General features: G+C 35.6%; 1 protein-coding gene across 4 annotated transcripts in view; it reads left to right on the top strand.

Moving 5' to 3' along the window:
• The first annotated feature begins 202 nt into the window (after positions 1 to 202).
• Positions 203 to 20,855, top strand: part of LOC113717221 (ADP-ribosylation factor GTPase-activating protein AGD4-like) — a 32,629-nt gene continuing 11,976 nt past the window's right edge. The window contains exons 1-16 of one of the 4 annotated variants that reach the window (XM_072070363.1): positions 203 to 461; positions 603 to 679; positions 2,210 to 2,310; positions 3,359 to 3,442; positions 4,851 to 4,921; positions 7,359 to 7,421; positions 8,048 to 8,092; positions 10,804 to 10,869; positions 14,020 to 14,067; positions 14,175 to 14,270; positions 14,364 to 14,405; positions 14,957 to 15,172; positions 15,324 to 15,455; positions 19,296 to 19,514; positions 20,008 to 20,091; positions 20,189 to 20,458. In XM_072070363.1, the coding sequence (XP_071926464.1) occupies positions 414 to 461; positions 603 to 679; positions 2,210 to 2,310; positions 3,359 to 3,442; positions 4,851 to 4,921; positions 7,359 to 7,421; positions 8,048 to 8,092; positions 10,804 to 10,869; positions 14,020 to 14,067; positions 14,175 to 14,270; positions 14,364 to 14,405; positions 14,957 to 15,172; positions 15,324 to 15,455; positions 19,296 to 19,514; positions 20,008 to 20,091; positions 20,189 to 20,458 (1,662 nt within the window). In that variant the 5' untranslated portion in view covers positions 203 to 413. Of the gene's footprint in view, positions 462 to 602; positions 680 to 2,209; positions 2,311 to 3,358; positions 3,443 to 4,850; positions 4,922 to 7,358; positions 7,422 to 8,047; positions 8,093 to 10,803; positions 10,870 to 11,054; positions 12,946 to 14,019; positions 14,068 to 14,174; positions 14,271 to 14,363; positions 14,406 to 14,956; positions 15,173 to 15,323; positions 15,456 to 19,295; positions 19,515 to 20,007; positions 20,092 to 20,188; positions 20,459 to 20,855 lie in introns of those variants that run through there. The other 3 variants (XM_072070362.1, XM_027241932.2, XM_072070364.1) reach the window with 3 other exon arrangements.

Genomic DNA, 20,855 nt, shown 5'->3' with positions numbered 1-20,855 from the left:
TATATATACCCAAGCTCGCGAGCCGGCTCGCGAGCTAACGAGGTTAATATTCTGAGCTCGAGCTCGAGCTCGACTCGAGCCGGCTCGAGCTCGACTCGAGTTCGATTAACATCGAGCTCGACTCGAGCGGCTCGCGAGCGGCTCGATTCGTTTGCAGCCCTAAAAGCAACAGAAGATGTCCGGTTCAAGCCGACGACACCTTTGCGCACGGAGGAAGGATCAAAAATAAAATTCATAACGACAGCGTTTCTTTTTACTAATTGGCAAAGTTACCAGCTCAGAAATTTGCTTCCTTCTCCAATCGATTTAATAGTCCGTCCGATTCAAGTACAACAGCAAAACTCCATCCCGAAAGTCAGAAACCAAAAAAAAAAAAGGGTCACACCCACACACACCCAATAACTGTGAGAGCAATGGCGACTTTCATCAAGCTGGAGGATTCACCAATGTTCAAGAAGCAGGTTAATATACGCTTCATTAATTACACACTCAATTTTTTTCTGTGTCATTTTCCAGGATTTTTGGATTTGAATAATCTATTAATTGAGCTGAAATTAAGCAAGAGACCTGGTGTTGATTTATTTGATTTTGTGAAATCTTAGGTGCGATCTCTGGAACAGACGTCGGAGGAGCTTAAAGATCGATGCCAAAAGCTCTATAACGGCTGTGCGAAGTATATGTGAGTGATTAATTGGTTTCTTTGCACTTTATTTCTGTTATTTTTGTTGCTTGGCAAGTTAAATCTTGACTGCGATCTTATATTGATTTGCCAATTGGGCACAAGAATGAGAAATAGTTTCAGTGCAACAGATGAGTTGTATTAGAGAAAGGTTTAGCTTGGAAGAAATTTTGATGGTGGGAAATGTTTTATTAATTACAAGTTCATATTTTTAAATTTGCCGATGCTAGGAAGATGACAATGCGGGAAGAAATTTGGTGGTATTTTGGGTGACTTAAAAAAATTGTAGGAGTTTTTTCTAGCATAATGTGCAATTTTATAAAATCATTCAAATCTCACCTGTGGAGACCCGGCCGTTTTGCTTTAATTCCATGTTATGAAAGTTTCATGTTTTTCATGTGTAAGAAGCAAGAAATATACGACTTTGACCTTAAATGTACACTTAGTGTCTAGTTTATTTTATGTACCTGTCATGTTTGCCAGAACTGTTTAGGTTGCCACCTTATTTGGCAAATGTGTGATGAATGGCTATTCTTTAGATCTTGATGGGAAATCTTTGGTTTCTGAGCTTAGGAAGAGGGTCAAGAAGGAAAATGGTCTATGAAGAGATCAGGTTGGAATAATTTTAATGGCTTGTTGGGAGGATGAATATGGGTGAGGAAAGGCTTTTCTTGAGAACTGTTTTGGTTTCAGAGGCTGAGAAATCTTTGCTTGGTCTTTAAGTCTTACTGTTTTATTCTCGTCATACAATGCTCTTACTTAAAGTTCGACACAACTTAAAATCCTTTCTCCGTATGGTAATCCTTTCCCGCTTTGTAGGGATTATTGAAGCTTTGATAGAATCCTTTCTAAAGATTGAACCCTGAGGAGTTCTTATTGAAGTTCCAGATTGTCCTTCTTCTTGATGTCCTAAATTTGCTACTTTGTAGTTCATCCTCTCATATTTTCTCTTTTGGTGCGGAATATTTGTGCTACTTTTTCTATTTTTGTACTCGTACTTCTTACTTCTAATGACAGCATTGTTACCTCGGCTTATACTTGCTGATATGGAGCTCTATGAGACCCTTTCATACATATTTAGGCCAATCAAATTTTCCTAGTTTATGTACACGTCTCATGTTTTAATTTGTTGAATAAGAGATCGTTTAAGCACATGCATTGTTCTCTCTCTCTTTCGCTCTCTTTCTTGTTGGTATTTAAATTAGTTTTTGGTTAAATTTCTTCTTGTTTTCCCCTTCATTGTTGTGTATGCTATTATTTGTATTTAATTTTATGTCTTCAAGAACACGTAATTCCATTAAGCCTCTCTCTCCCCCTCTCTCTTCCCCTTACGTAAATCCATGTTTTTTCAAATTTCTAACTCTTCTTTGTCCCCTCCACTGCACTATCTCGTCTATTCTTCCTATTCTGCTTTTCCATCTTCAGTAGATCATGGTTGCATTCCATCTTCTGCGTATCAATGGTCAACAGTAGAGCTTAGGATAATTGGGATGTCATATATTTATTATGTTTCTCTCTTTATGTTGCCAGGGAAACACTTGGAGAAGCCTGCAATGCTGACGTCGTGTTTGCCGAATCATTAGAGGCTTTTGGTGGTGGACAAGATGATCCTGTTAGCGTTTCAATAGGAGGTTATATAAATCTTAATACTTAATTTCTGCTGCATTTTCCCTCTTCAAAATATCATTCTGCACAAAGCATGGCACCAAACTAAAGGAGACTGGCTCGCTTATGCACTTATTTGGTTTTAGTATGAGCTACATGATGGATGCAATCAAAATGTATATTTCTCTTCTTTCTGATGATCCTTGTACACATTCAGTTAAGATATCAATTTCTTTGTTATCGGCAACCTGCTCATAGGGTTTGGATGTTAGCAGTTCGATGAAGGTCTATTGCATGCTATGATTATCTTTAGTGTAGAAACTGAGCCTTTGGGTTTTCATAAATTCTAAGACCTTTGATGCTGAAGCCCATTATTATGCAGGTCAATACGTATGTCTAACTCCATGTTTTGCTTGTTTGGTTGTATTACTATTGTGTCTATAGATATTTGATCTTTTTCATAGTAGAAATCAGGAAAGTCATGATACTAAATAGTGTCGAAATGCCAAATAAGAAAAATTATGTAAACCTCCATTGAGAGGAACAAGTGGAGTTAGTTTTAAGGGTGAACTTGTGACAAAAGTAATGCTGCCTTTGACATTGTCTAGCCCCAAATTCTTGGAAGGAGTGAATCATTACTGTTACCTGGTGCTATCCATAGTAGATTCTAAAAGTTGTGTGCGGTTCCAGATTCCCCTAGTTGTTCTACTTGCAATTATGCTCAATTTCATTGTTAAATTTAACAGCTGCTGCAAATTCATTTAAAGGAGTGATTCTCTACGGCAGTGAAATTGGTGCAATATTTAGTTTCGAGGGATGCTATAGTATTTTGAGGAGTGATTTCTTATTCTTACTAAGTCGCACGCTTGTAGACTGCAAGTTTGGTTTTAAGTTCCTGGTAGTCTATCTCTTAGGGGTATGACCTAAAGTCAGATTTGATCATCAAAAACCTTACTATGCTGCTACAATTGATAACTTACATATCATGTGAAAGAGTTAAACAACCTTCTTTGTGATTTAGGTTGTATCTTTTATAAAATGTTCCTGATAATTGTATGGTGCCTCTTGAATTAGATGGAAGTGAAATCATCTATGTAATGATGATCAGCGGGATGTGGACAGATTTTAAGCCGACCTTTTATTTGCAGATTTGCACGGGTCAGAATTTTGTAGTTGTGATTATCTTTGTTCACGAGTCAACAGAAAAATGCCTATTTATTGGAAAATCATTGCTTTTCAAGATTAGATGAGAACCAAAATAGTAGGCTAATTTAATCACAGCTACTGCATGTAATTCTTTTTTGAAATATGTTTTGTACTACATAGTACTTAGGAAAAATAGTTAGTGTTTAATACATTTGGTTTTACATGCCTCACAAATAGGACAAAAAAAAAAAAGATGTCCTTCAGTAACTTTTATAGCATTCAATTTAATGATAAGATTTCCCACTAATGAAAGTTTAAAAGCACTTGAAGGTGCTTCTGGTTGCCTATTTGAAACTTGTGGCATGGAATTGCTGTACAATTTTGTGGCATCAGTTTAACTGTGAGTGTATGCAAAAACTTTTCTAACAACTTCTACAAGTAATGCACTCAGTACTTAACTGTTCCATCAAGCAATTTTTCCCTGAATTCTGATGCAGGATAGGAAAACTATGAAAGTTAGTTGAAGAAAATAAACTTCATTATGATAAATTTCCAGTCTGTAATTGATTTGGAACTGTACATTGTAATTTTTCTTCTGATATTCAGTGTATATCAAGTGAAATTTGTACATGCTTGTTTCTAGCAGCCTGCTTGTTTCTAGCAGCCTTTGTTAGTTAAACAGTTGCTGCCTGCTGTTGAATATGAAACCATAGTAGCAGCCCCATTTAGTAGTCATTGAAGAAATCTTATGAGTCAAATGCGAGTGGAACTTCAAGGTCATCCTTGGTGGAAAATCAAGGATCACCATAGGTGGAAGTCCAGTGGTCAGAACCAAAGGAGCAGCTTTAATAAACTACCTTGGCCAACCATGTGTTCATTAAAGTCACCTAATTTGGTAGATTCGTGAATTGCAAAAACATGCATTAGTTTCTTGAAAATGTAATGGACGAATGAACAAAGTTTAAGAACAACACCATTCTATCTTTTATATCTGAACTCTTCTTTTTCTTCTCCTTTTCCCTCCTTCCTCTTCTTTTACTATTTCTTCTAACACTAGCTCAAGTAAATCTACTCTACTTCAATTCCTCTTCGAACTACCATAATAAAGTTTGCAAAGCTATGAGGCTCAAATTGAAACTTAGAAGATCTTGCATTATTTTTACTTCACTATCTATTGTAGTGCTTTAACACTCAGTATTCTGTTCAAGCATGAGAATGAAGTTCAGGTTTCATTTCGTTGGGTTTGATAGTGGGCCTGTTTCTTTTGCTTTCTATTTATTCTTCTCTAAACAGATTAATAGATTGTGCCTAAGAAAATCATGTTTGGGATACTGCTGTCATAGATTAAACTGCAGACTCCCTCTCACCTTTATCTGAATCCTATTTTATTGTCCAATCTATGTTTCAAACTTTGTTACAGGTCCAATAATGTCAAAGTTCATTTCTGCATTCCGTGAGCTTGCTACATATAAGGAGCTTCTTCGTACTCAGGTGAGTGAATACTTCATCATTCCTTATGATTTCAAATGCAAGATGGCATTAAAATATTTAGAAAAAAATTCAATTTTGAGAACTTCATGGTGCATTGTGACTTCTAAAAGATGCTTGTAGACGTTTCATGATTTTAATTTGTTCTTATCATTGTTATCTCGACTTTGTGCAACATATAACTACTTTGACATCCTATTCATGCTTGCAAAGTTTTGGTTATACCAGCCTTAAAAAGGTGACATGTGTGAGGTAGTGTTTCATAATGCTTTAAAGCTGCTAGAGGAATTTTATGATTCTCCAAATATTTTGATATTATGATTTGATCTTCCTCTTAGTTTTGCCTCAGTGATTTCACGATATTTTTAACTCCTTGATTTCCCATCGTTACATCTCTGAGTGAGGTTGTACCTGTTTTATTGGATGTATATCAGTTAATCCTAGCAAAAGCATGTCCATGCTTACTTTATTGGGAAAATTAAAAATTAGTAAAAGGGGCGCTTGGAGCCTTAATTGGTGAAGAGGATTCAGTTTTGGGCCACTTATTATATCAGGGAGTTAGATTGTCTCTTTTGTACAAATGCTGATACCTGTGCCCAAAGTATGTACATTTTACATAAAAATTAGTACAAATGCAATTCATCGTAAATACCTCCAAGTTATGTGCATAAGGGCTCCAATTATGTTTCATTCAAGGTTTGAGAAGCTTTTGATATTCTCCTGATCCTGAGATGTTGATGAGTTATTTCAGATTGGACAATATTTGTATGCATTGTTGAAATTGAGCTACAAATTATTGTGTATGTTAAAACCAAAATAATGAATACCTAAGCACTGTATACTTTTCTTAAGATATCTTCCTTAGTTGATATAAAAACATGGTCAGCACATATAGAGGTCAGCAGATAAGGAGCAAGTTTTTCACATATGTACACGGATAGTATACTAGTGTTTCTGTAAGTGGTCTGTAAAACTATACTTTACATCACAAATTACATGGATTTCCAGTTTCTTGGTAACTTTTCCACTTGGAAATGAGACTAAGAATGTAATTGTATGACCTTTTTTTTGTCTAGTTACCAATGTACTTTTACTGATAATTGTAGCTCTGCCCTGCTTCTTCTCAACCATTATGCTGCAACTCTGATATTGTGGCTTGGCTAGTTAAATTAGGTTTAAGCAGAGACTGTTTCTCTTTCTTTGTTTTATTCATCCTGTTTCTCTCGAAAGTTACTTAAGTTAAATGAAAATACTAGCTTTTGGAACCAAAATTTTTCTGACAAATGTAGTATGTCCCTGCATCTAGCTCTAAAATAAGAGAATCTAAATTGTGTTTAATGTTGAAAGAGGTATATCAAGTTGCAAAATCACAATTTCTATTTGATCTAGTTTTGATAAATTTTGCCATCTATTAATGATGCAGTCAGTAGAAGTTGTGAGGATGAAAGTTTACCTACATTATTGCGGGTCTAGCACTTGAGAATACTGAATAATCATACTTTGTGTTTGCTAGGATATATACATGGTGACTGAGGAATTAGTCATTAGAAATATGGTCTCATGTGTTTGAAAGGTGAAATTATTTATTTTCTCAAACCCCCCATGTAACATGCTCCTCATGTTATAGTAGGGGTCTACATCATATTGGCTTATCTTCAGAGTGATGTTGTTTGGGTTCTTGAGTTATATTTGGACACTCAACTCATGTTGTGAAGCAAAATGGGCTAAGTAAATGAGTAGGTTGTTATAGCAATTTCAAGCAATTAGCCATTGAGTTGGGTCTAGGTATCTACCTGCTTTATAAGTTAACAGTCTTTAGAACTGAAGAGCTTACTGGATGAATCTTTCATGGTGTCCATATCCTTTGTTTGCTCTATATTCAATACTAACAGATTGAGGGATGAAAATAAAAATTTTTTTACTGATAAAACTGTGTTCTTGGTTAGAAAATCAAGTATTACTTTGTTGAATGTATGTAAGAAATTGTCTCTGTGCTGTTGGGGTTTATTACAACCTTCCTGTTGGATTATCTGAAGTCAAACGTGTGATTGACAAAACACATTGGTGCAAATACAATATGGTGACTTGCCAGCAACGTCTGGAGTGCACCAAGGTTTGATCAATATGCTTTAGTGTGACTCTTGAACAAAAACAAATCCTAGATAAAATTAACTTAATTGTCAAACTTGGTAGTTTATGGTATTTTACCTAGGGAAGAACATTGCTTTTGCTTCTTTTTTTTGGGGCTAATCTTCTCTAGTTGTAGAGAATATAAGAAATTTGACGGGTCAGTTAAAGTTATGGTGGATGTTTTTCTCACCTAACTTATCTCCGCTAAATTTTAACTTGTGTACTTTCTTGATAATGGCACAAGTTCTTTATTGTGGATTTTGTTTATATGCTGTATGACAGATGATTTTGCTGGATATATGTCTTACAGGTAGAGCATGTTCTCGTCGATCGGCTGACTCATTTTTTGTCTGTTGATTTGCAAGATGCAAAGGTACTTCCCACTGTTAGCCTGAATTGGGTGTTACTCGTGTCCATACTAGTATGATAATCAGTGTCCTATGACGGATAGGTTCTGTTTCCGTGGCATGTGCCAATTATTGATGGAATGTGGTTAAAACTTTGATATTTTCATACTCATTTATTTTAGGCCCTAGATTAGTTGGCTCTTATTGAATCAAGAGAATGAAAATATACTGCTTGCAGTTTTCTTAAAACTTCAAGTGAGTGGAATAGATCAAGCTAATAGATGCACCACAAATCAGGCTACTTGCTATATCAGAGTTTGTTAATTAACACTCTACCAAAAAAGAAAAAATCTGGAACTGAATTATCATGGAGAACTTTGAAGAGTTCCTGAAGCTGCAATTCGTCTTTAAGATATGCTGATGATTCTATATTAGATCTTTCATAATACTGGTTTTGATTTGACTGATGATCATATCTGAAGTACTTGTGTAGTTTTAATTCTTTATTCTAGAAAAGACTACTGGCAGTAACCCCTGTTGTACAAATAGTTGCAGTAAATGCAGTTTAGTCCCTTCATGGGCGAGGTAGAATGATAAATAGTTTACATTGGTTCCTTTGTTGCTCACTACTTTTTTTTGCTTTTCTTTGCAGGAATCCCGTCGACGATTTGACAAAGACGTAACTCGTTATGACCAGGTAATAAAAGTGGTGAAGGGGAAGAGGATTAAATTATTCATACTTTCTTTGATTAACTTTGTATTAAGAAGAGCCTATAGGTGGCACCCATGTTAAAGTCAAACAAGTTGTGATATTACTCAATAAAGAGTGATTTTACATTTTTGTCCATTTTAAGTATGATTTTGTTGGTACATAATGCAACACCAGAAAAATGTGCTTTACTTTTTCAACCTAACTAATCTTTTAAGCCCTGGAAACTGCTAGTAGTTACATTCATGTAAGTGATAAACTATTGGCATGTGAAACTGGGTAGTGGTTGCAAATTCTCTCTCTCTCTCTCTGGAAAGGTGAGGCCTCAGGCATGTGACTGAGTTGCTAGGGAAAGATGGTATATTTTTGTAAATGATATTGATTAGGTTAACTTAGTAAGTTATGGTTGGAGGACTATCAGATTAACTGGTTAAGCCAGTAGTAACTAACCAGCTGACTTCAGCTTCATGTCATAAATACATTATTCCCCACTAAAAAAATTATCATAAGTACTTTTGCTCTATTTTCTCATAGATGATAATGCAAATTATGATTACATGAGAAGCTTAAATATAACATGGTCTGGGAGTGATGTGTAAAAACTATGCCTAACATTAACCTTTTTAGAAAACGGGAAACACCAATAGGTGTTGCATGAAAAGTCTGCTTTATGAACTTATCATATTTATTTTTTCCACTCTTTGATTTGTAAGTTGATGACCGATTGATGTTTTATGTGTCTTGAAAGAAATTGTGAACTTCATATACAGTAAGAAATGGAGTTCCTTCTGTTTTTAATCAATGGAACTGTGACAAAATATTCCAGTCAGCTTTTATACTACATGAATTTTTTACTTTAATTTCCAATTCTGTAGTCGTGGTACACAGACTTGTTGAAAGACAAAATAGTCTTTGGACAGTTTTTGCAACATGGGGTGCTACCTTATTGTCTGCTTTAAGATGAATTTCAGGATCTCAATGAAGTTGACATATATGTGCATGAAAGTATATCAAATAGTTAGAACCATTTGCTTACAGGTTATGTGTTCAGGTCATTGTGTTTGTATGAATATTTTGTTTTCTTGATGCCATCAACTTTGTCATCTTACCAGCATAGATAAATTGAAAAAAGGGTGGTTAAAGCGTTTGAGTCTTGCTATCATGTGACGACACCTTTCAGATTTTTTAGAATGTTTTTCCAGAGTTGCACATAAGGTATGGTATTAGAGATCTGGTTTATAGTAACCCGAATATTTGTTAAAGATTATGCATGTATTGCCTCAGTAGTAAAAGTTTGCAGTTGAAAAAAGGGTGCTGATGGATGACTTAATAGATCCTTGCTTAGACTTGTCCTAGAATGCAAAATTCTTCAATAACATGTTACCTATAGAATTTCTATTTGAGAATTTTTTTAGAAACTTAAGTCGAAAAAGTTGCTAAGTTCTTAATTACCTTTTCTAGACAAATATGGCAAAAAGAATCTATAGAATTGCTATCCTAAAAATCCAGGACTCTCAGAGTATGGGGTTGTCTTACGTGCCTATTCTGTGCAGCAAAACTCTTGAAAATCAGATTCCTCTTAATTACTTCTACAAGCCAAGGACAATCAGAGTTAAATGTAGCAAGCTTTTGACAAATTGGGTAGTAAATGTGCAATCAACAGTGTCATGTAACAATATGTTCCCTGATGGGGCAAACAGGCTCTTGGAGGGTTGATGCATGTTGAAATTGAATGGTACCATAGTGTATAATACCATACGAGAAGAATGGATTGGACTCTTTAACACTGGAATGAAGAGTACTGAAAAAGAGGAGAAAATAATGGCTGGTTAACATGCTCCATTTTGTCTTTTTCTATTGTTCTAGGTCAGGAATCAGTAACCTATTGAAAAACTGAGCGCAATAAAAACACCTTTTGCCTAATTCCAAATTGAACAGATGAAGTGACACATAATGTTGAAAAAATAACCAATCTTTTCTCAATTTCTTTTTAATATTTTTGATAAACAATTTTTTGGGATTTATTTTTATTTTTTCCCGAGGAAAACTTCTTTTATTTTTTATTTTTGCTTTTTTTTTCAGACAAAGTGAGAATCTTGTACTCTCTACCATCAACATATGAATTCGAGCTTAATATTCGTCGTCCCATTGATCAGATTCTTGTGTAATGTTTCAATTGTCAATCTCTGTCTCCTGTGGTGTGCTAGATGGATGCATGAATTAAACCTCTACAGGATTTATGGTTTTGTATATTTTGAAGGGTAGATCACATTATAGATGGCATAATCACTGTCAATGTAATTAGTAATCATTTTACATAAAATTGAAAGTGGTTACCACTGCTGGGTATTTTGATAAGTGGTGCATGTAGATATATAGCAATACTTTTTCAAAGTGGCTTCCCTGTTTTGTTGATTTTGGGAAACATTGAAACAATTTTTTTGAGGCTGTCATCTAGATTTTTCCTGTTTATTTTTTTATTTTAAGAAACTCGTGTGAAATATTTAGAGTGTTTTCTCTCATAAAGAAGCATTGTGGTCCTTTTACCTTGTGTGTAGAATGTTTATCTTCATTTTTTTGACTGAATATATCCTAGTATGTGGCTAAGCAAATTTTAACTACTGCTATAGAAATTGCAGGTCATGTATTTGTCACCTTAACTCTTACTTCGACGACTAATTTTTGTTTTTGACTGTTAGGCACGGGAAAGGTTTGCTTCGTTGAAGAAGAGTACCCGGGATGAGATTGTTGCTGAACTAGAAGAAGTAATTTCTGCCCTCTGATACATCATGAAGTATTTATGTTAGAAGAATTGTGCATTTTCTGACTTGCCTTTATTTATCTTTTCAACTATGAAGTGGCTGTGTTGGAAAATATACTGGTGCACAATGAAATGCTGTTCCTATGGTGCACTTTGACCAAGCTGTCGAATTGCTTTGCAATCTTAACCCAATCTTGAGTTTTAAAATACAAGCTGAGATGCTTGCATTTGTTGCTGCCAGTATTAGGAATGTGATACAGGGATAGAATGTTATCTATTTAATCTGATATATATTCTAATCTATGTTTGACTTTTTAAATTGAGTCTTCTTTGGGAGAGCTACTCTTTTCTGGTTTCTTTATGGATAAGGATTAGAACTTTAAACAAAGATAGGATGTATTAGAACTTTAAGGTGTTTTTTGCAACTTCGGCATCTAGTTGTATGTTGGTGTGCAGAGCTTGTTATCATTTTTAGAAAATTACAGAGAGCTCTCTGAAATCTTTCAGTTTTGTATTTACATTTACTTCCTCCTAGCTATCTTTTGCAGAGAATTCATTTTACCACATCTATGATATTAGATTTTTCCAGTTCTGACTATCATGCTGCATGTACACTTTTCTCACAAATTTCCGTGAAGGCAGGCATCTTTGACATCTAGATGGTGTAAAAGCTGCTTATCAGTAACAGCAAGAGAGCAAAAATTATCAAATAGATGAAAATTTGGCCAGCAGAGTAATAAAGTATTAGAATAATCTACTCAATGTGTCTGTGTTTACTTTTTGTCACGAGATGAGCTTATAAACAAGCCGCAGGGTCATTAGAGTTAACTTTGATCATGAACATACATTTACAACCAATCGCCTGCCACCTGCTCATAGTTTTACATGGGTCCCTAGTACCATTATTGTCTTTACAACCTTCATCTCCTCTCCACAGCAGCCCACCCAATTATGGTGAGACACGGCCTCAGATAGATTTTCAGAAGCAGAATAAGAATCTAAAGAAGTAATGAACTTTTTGAAAGGAGAAAATTGCTCATACCAAGCAAATGATGAGAGAGGGTGAGAATGTTGCTTTTTACCTTTTTGAAGAGCATTAGAAAAATAAATAAGAATCAGATCTGTGGACAGAGGACTCTGTGGAGGATGTGAGCCTCTATATGTGGATGAGGTGAATATGTTCGAATAATCGGTGGTCTCCTGGGGTATAGGGAGCTGCCTGTGGTTTGTTACATTGTTTTGCAGAATATCTTCTGCAACCTTTTCTTTGTTGTAAATGCCAGACTTCGCTAGAGAATAGTGTTGTCTTACAAGCTGTAATATTAGCAGAGATACTTAACGGCACAAAATAGGAAACCCTATACCTTATCTGAAGAAGAGAATATCCCAAAAGACATTATTGAGAGACTTAAGAGTCCAAATTAGACACTTGAGGGCTACAATTTGAACAATACAGATAGAACCAAATAAACGCGGTTAAGGATTAGGAAGAAAACCAATATAGAATGAGGGGACAGTATGTCCATAATCATGGTAAAACTCACCCTTTTGATTCAGTATGCTATCAGAAAGTTGCTACCTTTTATTTTGGTGCGTGGTTCCTTGTGAAGCTTCAGCACAGGAATTGTAGCCAATTATGCTGTCGGAACAGCAATAGCCTAGAATTGCTTTCAGACCTTTTTTAGAAAATAGTGTTCTACCAACCACTACTACCACCGTACTTTTTCTGGCAACACCATCTTGAGGTCTCTATCAATGCATCAAGACTAATGGAGAACAACATTCTGTGACATGCAGGAACTAAATGCTATAAGAAAAACATTGTTATAGTTCGAGATGTATGCGCAGAAGCATTGAAATTGTGCTGTAGTTTCAGCACAGAAGACAGAGAAGATATAACCAAGTAAGAGGATAATGTTAACCAACTAAAGCAACAAGACACTGAAAACTAGATTCAGAGATCCCTGGACAAGGACTGGTATCATCAGGATGCACTAATTCAAAGGGTGGAGAGCCCATGTATTGACCGTAGCCAAATAGGATGAAGCCTGATGTTTTGCAAACTGATATATCTGGCAAGGTAAATGAATAAATGCTGAAATCTAGGAAGTAATATCTTCAAAATACCTGTAGAAGGATATGCTCTATCTGATATTGAACAAATGGTTTGATAGCACTAGGAAATGTTAGATGTTTTGTCACTGTTGTTAAATCAATTTTTAGATGATAAGCCCAAGAACTTTTCCCCTTTATTGATGACTGATGATAAGATCCTGAAATGCACAACTTTTTGGGGAAAATGAGGCAAAACATTAGAGATCTCTGGTGAATTTGCTGATAGATAGTGGATGAATTGAGAAACACAGCCTAGATGACAATGAAAGAGATTATTTGGGCCAATGGTTCTGTACCTTTCATTCTTCTTCTGTACTGCTTCATATTTTTTTTTGATCGTCATAGAGGATATTATTATTCTGAAATTCACCGTTGTTCTCCTGTTTATCCCTTTGACTAAGCCTACATCCTGCCCAAAAGAGGCAGGAAGTTAGAAACAAGATCAATAAAATAGAAAAGACATGAAAAAATCCACCTCCTTCAAACAGTTTTAATGCTATTATTCAATTTTGAAAACATATGAATGATTAACTAATATGGACCGAGTTATGTTCATTTCTAGTCGGGACTTGCGCACTTCAAATTTGGTAGCATATGCTTAACTGATTACATTTTATGCATATAATTATGGTGTGTAGATTAGAAGTATAAATCTTCATTTCATTTCATTTTTGAACTTTGCATCATTCATGCATTTTGAGTTGAAAGCAGATTGTGATACTGGGAATTTCTTGTGAATTTTCTTATTAAGCCTAAGTACATTCTATCTGTAGCTTCTCAACTAGTGATGCTATACTTGTGCTTCTCCTGTGAATTCTCATATAATTGCCATTTGGGTTTTCTGGTTTTTCTTCTCTAGCAGGTGGGGATGCGAGTTGTTGAAAAGTGTGTCTTTTGTTTTGATGGAGTAATCCAAGCTTTTGTTTAATAGGCTTTCATCTGCCTTAGTCACTTAAATTATTTATTGACTGGTCTCACTTCTGCTATGTGCCATCCTTATTGTTGAAGGCTTTTCTGCTTATTAGCTTCTTCTTGACAGGATTTACACAACTCAAAGTCTACATTCGAGAGAAGTCGTTTCAATCTAGTATGTCTTAGCCCCAAGTGATCCTGTTGGTACTCTTCTATTAATTTCTTGTCGCTTCTCTCCTGCGGGTCATAAGCGTATTTGCTTCCTTGTCCTAAGGATTTCAGGTGAATGCTCTGATGAATATTGAGGCAAAAAAGAAATATGAGTTCTTGGAATCTTTTAGTGCTATTATGGATGCTCACTTGAGATACTTTAAGCTGGTGAGTCTCCATTGCTATAGATATTTAACGTGTTGCCGTGGCTAGTTGATGCCTTGGCTTCTGCTAATTAGTTTTGTTGCTCTATTCTTTTAGGGTTATGAGTTGTTGAGCCAAATGGAACCATTCATTCACCAGGTAAAAATTAATTTTTCTTTTTGTTTGGAATTATATATTTTCCTGATGGGAGGAATGCACCATTGATACTTAAAAGTAAAGCAAGTATATTCCATTATCTTACTTTCCATTTGCATCATATTGTGCTTATTTTTTTCTCCTCTCTGTTTTTGTTACTTTGTTGAAGCTCATCTCACTTAGTCTTGATAATGTTTAAATTGGCTCGCTTTTGTGTGCAAGATTGCTTCTTGTGATGCACAAAAACTTTGCCAATATCTACTAAGTAAATATAAGTTTCTCCATGCATAGTTCTCCATGAATTATTAGCACAGTTTGCATCGGACGACTATAAACTTTACTACTTGTTTCCTGTCATAGAAACTTGGTTAAGATCCCCTGATATCTCTGATGCATAATATGAAGTCCCTGATGTGAGATACGCTGTGATTAGAAGCTAAAATGCTTTCTTTGAATACGTGCTTTCTTTCTTGTCATAATTCTCCAAATAAAGCAGATTCTCTTGGAATATTTTGATTTGTAGATCTTATATGTTTTACAAATTCTAAAATCAGGTATTGGCATATGCTCAACAATCAAAGGAACAGGCTAATGTTGAACAAGATAGACTTGCAAAACGAATTCAAGAGTTCCGAACACAAGAACAGCTGGATCATATGCGTGCATCTAGTAACATGGAAACATCAACAAGCAGTATTGGCACAAGTGGATTTACTGTGAATTCTTACAAAAATATAGAAGCAATCATGCAGGCGACCTCAAAAGGCGAGGTGAGAAACTCATCCTGTGTCGTCTATTTCTATTTCACCATTTTCGTGAGCATAGTAATTTTAATTATGATTTATAAGAGCATCTTTTCAATTTTGCAAATCTATCTAGTAATTGTTACTGCTTATCCTAATGGCTACTTACTTTCTATAGGTTCGGACAATCAAACAAGGATATCTATTGAAAAGATCTTCAAGTTTGAGAGCGGATTGGAAGAGGCGATTCTTTGTACTTGACAGTCTTGGGAACTTATATTACTACAGAGAGAAGGGGACCAAATCATCAGTATGTTTCTGAATCTTAATGGTGATTTGGTTTGCACATGTTTGTGAAAAAATGACCATGACTCTTTATTCTGTTGCTTCTCATATAAACTTAATGGAGATAGGAAAGTTATTGAAATGTAATCATACCCAATCTCATGCTGAATCTATTGAAGTATTCTAAATTTTCTGTTGCATTGTATCATGGGGGAAACAATACTCCTAACTGGACACGACATTTAGTTCTGCTCTGATGCTATTGTTACATGGACTATTCTTTTTCCCAGCTGTAGTCGTGTTGGACATGATGTGACATTAGTACTGGTATAGGATCTCTGTCCAACACATTTCATCTAAATTTTTTACCTCAAAAGTAATGAACACAATCAGTGATGAAAGGGAGAATAAGATGCGAAGTTGATATCACAATTAAACATTTGTCTGTGCATGAATAAGATTTTGATTCTAATTGCAGTCTTTTATTTCCAGTGATTTTTCTTTCTATCATATATTGGTTTTCCCTAGGCACCCTTAGGGCATAATTCTAGACACATACATACATTCATCTACTTTTAGACATGAGCCACCAAATAGTTTTGTTGGTTCTACGTTACTGTATTATCTTCATGTGACGCTGGATACAAATGGTTGGAATATTAGAGAACATAAGACGCTCAAATTCAGAAAGAACTTTCAGTTTGAAGCTGATTGGAATTTTATATTTAGGTTTATTTCGTTGTTTTGGGTAGGTGGCAGGCTAATGAATAGCATACAATCATGGTATTCTACGCAAACATAGTTGAGTAGAAGAAAGCATTGAGGGAGTTCCTTGCTGGAGCAATAACACGCTGACCATATTTCTGTTGTTTGTTACCTTGCTGCAATGTGTGTTCGCCTGGTAAACTGTGTATTTTAAATTTGTGTATGAAGTGTAGAAGGAAAAAAACACACGGAGGCAATGGAAGAGTGGCATATGGTGCGAGTGTGAAGTGATAGTTGAGGGGCAGTATTTGTACATCTGACCAATTGAAACCATGGACACCAAAGCCCTGTTTGATAACCTAGTTCAACATTTAAACTTAATGGATTCAGATCTTAACATATTCAGACCGTTTGATAACAAAAAATTGAACATCTAAATTAATTAAGTGTCACTGAATTTTCTGGGAAAATTTGCTTCCAAAATTAAGTGATAAGCTATTCACTTATCACTGAATGTGATATGCACTCAAATGTATTAGATTTAATACTTAACAATTCAATAACTTAATGGATTCAGAGTTCAGATTTCAAATTTCAAACTTCAGTTTTACCAAACGCACCCCAAGTCAAGTTTTCTCTTAACTGAGCGCAACAACCAAGTTGATTTCATAAATTCAGGCAACAATGTAGTCCATTTTGATTTGCAAATTAACTTGTATAAGGGTTCCATGAGGCTTGATGTTGATCAATGGATATGTATATGCTCAGACTCTAATAATGACTTGTATTAAACTCAAAATGCGTTGTGGGCATTGTGGTCAAAGAAAATACAAGTCATTACTAGAATTTGAGTATATCCATGTGTGTGTGTATTTAGGCAACAATGTAGTCCATTTTGATTTCCAAAACTTTTATAAGGGTTCCATGAGGCTTGATGTTGATCAGTGGAGATATATTCAGGCAACAATGTAGTCCATTTTGATTTGCAAAACTTTTATAAGGGTTCCATGGGGCTTGATGTTGATCAATGGAGATATATACATATGTATACACACGCACTGAAGAGTTCTTGGTAGTGTTTATCACTATGGATGGTATTCTGATACAATTTCTGCATGGCCCCTATTATTATGACTAACAAGAATTTGACTGTTATATTTCTTTTTCATAGCTGTTAGTGCACAAAAGCATCACTTGATTCTACCTCATGAGAATGTGGATTGTTAATACAAGAGGAGTGTACTTGTCTTTGGATCTTTGGTTTTTCTCTTGTAATTATGGTGCTTTGTATGAACACAATCAAGAAGAATAGTTATAGCTACAACACACAACCTAGTTGTCTCAGTCTTTGGATTTCCTGCCCAGATCTTATAGTAGCATATATAACAAACTTCCATGCTTAAAATATCAGTGTGTGTTTAACTGGAAGGTTGTAAGCAGGACCTTCATCCCCTTTGTGCTTGCAGCACTTTCAGACAATTGCTTCTGGATTTGCTCTGTTTTGGGATAGCATTCAATTGAGATAAAGTTGTTCAGAGTGCAAGTATTCATTCACAACTTGGGATATCCAATTTGGCATGCCAGGAATAATATCAGACATGTTACATCTTAGAGTCATGGCTTGCGTCATGTCTGCAGCTTGGGGTGTAACATTATGGCATAAGAGTGAGCCTGTGTTTTCCATTGAGCTTGTGTTGTCTCTATGGGGAGGAGGCTGTGCCTGTGTTTTCCCGCATCCAGATGATAGGATAATGTCGATTGGCTTATGTAAGTGAGATGCTAAGTGCTCACGTACTACTTGGGATATCCTGTTTTGACTTGCAAACAAGAACACAAAACAAGTTGTGCCTCGCAGCGGCAGCTCAGTCTTGTCTGCTGGCTGCTACCTCGGGGCGCAGCATTAGAAGTAACAAAGAATTTTCCAGTAGAATCGTTCTGTGTTCACTTATGTTGCTTATTCTACATGAAATATCTTCCAAGCAAGAGGAGGATTACTTTCAACTGTTTACCCTTCCTGTGTCCTATCTTTTTGTTTAATTTAATCACAATAATATAGCAAGAGGAGGTTTTGGCATTGAAATCATGGGGGATGCATGTTAATTGGTGGAGCAGAAAGACCTTTTCTGAAGGCCTCCTGTGCTTGTCTTTTGGATTTCTTTCTTCTTATTGTTACGATTTTTCATGGGGTGTGTGCAGCTGTTTTGCTTATCTCTTGATTGATTAGGCTTGTTTATGAAATTGCCCATGGACTTAAATGGAACATTCAGTGAATAGGAATAGAGATGAGAACTTTGGGAAATGGACTCCATCAAATAATGTAAGGTGGTAAAAGATAAAAGGGTGTAGGTCTGCTCACATTTACTTGCAGATAGAGGGGGTAGAAAAAAGAATCATTTGGGAATCATTGCACTTGTTCTTTAGAAACAGCACAGTAGGCCTTGTGTTCCAAATGAGTTTGCCTTGACATTTCTCTCTTCTCAATTAAATTTGTATCTAAACATTTCTGGTGCATACATGAAAGTAAAGAAAATTGAAAGCTCAATGATTCCTAATTCAGGATTTAATCCCATTCTTTGACTCAGTTTTATTTTGCTTCTTACATTCCTTGGGGAATAAGCAGGGGAAGCAGAATAACTTACCATATCTTTTTGTGCTGAAGTGCGGTGAGCATGATTGAAGAAAACTTTCAAACCTTCTCAGAAATTTGTAAAACCTTATTCTGTTACTCTTTCCACGAAGTGAAAGAGGACAAGGCATTTAAAATCTGATGTTGTTGGAAATCTAATTTTATTGCACCTTTTTTGGATCTTATCCTCCTCTGTTATCCTTCTGGAAACCCAATCTCCTATATTGTTTTGGGGTTTGCAAGAGCTTGGTGGTGCAAATTATTGATATGAGATCATCAATTTCCATTGTCTGACAATGCTATATTGGATTAGAAAAGCTCTTATACTCTCTATTCTGATGAGTGAAACAATCTTGGTTCATATCCTGTGGAAGATATTCAAGTGATCAAATTATTTGTACAGTGCAGTTATAAGGCATGAAGCCAATTGTTGTAGTTTCTGTAATGTACCGTACATTGGAAGTTTGTGTGAGAAGATGCTTGAGTCATTTTGAATTGCTTCTTATGGGCTCTCTCTCTCTCCCTCTCTCTCAGGGTTCTCAATCATTAAATCCCACTAGCTCAAGTGAGCATGGTACTCGTGTATTTGGAAGATTCCGAGCAAGGCATCAGCGAGGATCATCCCTGAATGAGGAGACTTTAGGTAGTCGTACTGTTGATCTCCACACTTCCATTATCAAAATGGATGCTGAAGATGCAGAGTTGCGGCTGTGCTTTAGAATAATTTCACCATTGAAAACGTATACATTGCAGGTAAAATGGTTCGCAGTTCTTATTCATATGATGATTTAAGCACTGGCATATGATGAAAATTAAAACTTTGTTTATCTAGAGAGTAAAAGGGTTTGAAATGTTTACATTGAACTTAGATAAGGTGCAACTTGAATTGCACATCTGACATCTGTAGCCTGTAGTGAACTGGCACAGCTCCTATTACCCTTCTGTTTAATATGGGCGAAATGCTGACTTGTTTAGTATTTAGCTTTGAGAATACTTTATGATCAAATGACTTTACGTTGCCTTTTTTCAGATCTCTTCTTGTTTTGGCATATTTTGTTAGTATGTTAATTTTTGTCGTGCAAAGTGACATCTCTGATGCTATGGCTTTTCACAAACCAGTAACTTAATGTGCTAGTGAGTTTGTAATAAACAACCATTGCTCTCTTTTAATTTATGTCGTTATCCATTCATAATATTAGAAAATAACTCAGGTCAAACTAATGAAGCATTATCTCATCATGCATAGGCTGAGAATGAAGCTGATAGAATTGACTGGATGGATAAAATTACAGGGGTTATTGCATCCCTCCTGAATTCTCACTTGCAGCAGGTTGACTTTAAATTGATACATCAAACAATTATATGAAAAAAAGACACAAGACTGCCAAATAACCTACCATAACTAACTTCTTTTCTACCTGTTGCAGTTAGATTCAGGGAAAAATGTTGACAGAAATAATGGTTCAGTTGGTGCTTCTTCTGCCTTAAGCCTATTGGGTAACAGTGAGAATCCATCAGATGACATGAGATCGAATCGGGCATATTCTGTTTCGAAGATTCTTCGGGAGATACCGGGAAATGATCATTGTGCAGAATGCAGAGCTCCTGATCCTGAATGGGCATCTCTAAATCTTGGCATCTTGATGTGCATTGAATGCTCTGGCATTCACCGCAATCTGGGTGTTCACATATCAAAGGTGCATCACCTTAGAATCTTATTTTCTCTAAACATTCACCTGTAAAACTCACCTAAACTTTGACTAAAAAGGCTGAAAATTCCAGTGATGAGTTGGTTACACAACTGGATTAATGATTTTCTCACGAACTTCCTAGATTGTCTGATATAAAATTCTAGTTATTCACTGTGGAATTCATTTAGAAATTTTGAGCCAGGTCATAATGGAAAAGGTTGCATCACTAAAAGAGCCTCGTATTCTTTTGCATTGCACAACATGTCAACAAAACCAGGAATTCTACCCTTCAAGTTTGCTGAAGCCCTGCAAACATCAGAACCTTGCAGTGAGGAACAAAGTTCAAAAAATAAACATTTTGTCCAATTGCTTATTTGAGTGTCCAAAACAGCATTTATTGACA

Source organism: Coffea arabica, chromosome 11c, assembly GCF_036785885.1.
Source record: "Coffea arabica cultivar ET-39 chromosome 11c, Coffea Arabica ET-39 HiFi, whole genome shotgun sequence".
Lineage (NCBI taxonomy): Eukaryota > Viridiplantae > Streptophyta > Magnoliopsida > Gentianales > Rubiaceae > Coffea > Coffea arabica.
The sequence above is the reverse complement of the archived record's forward strand: the minus strand, read 5'-3'. Positions and strand labels throughout refer to the sequence as shown.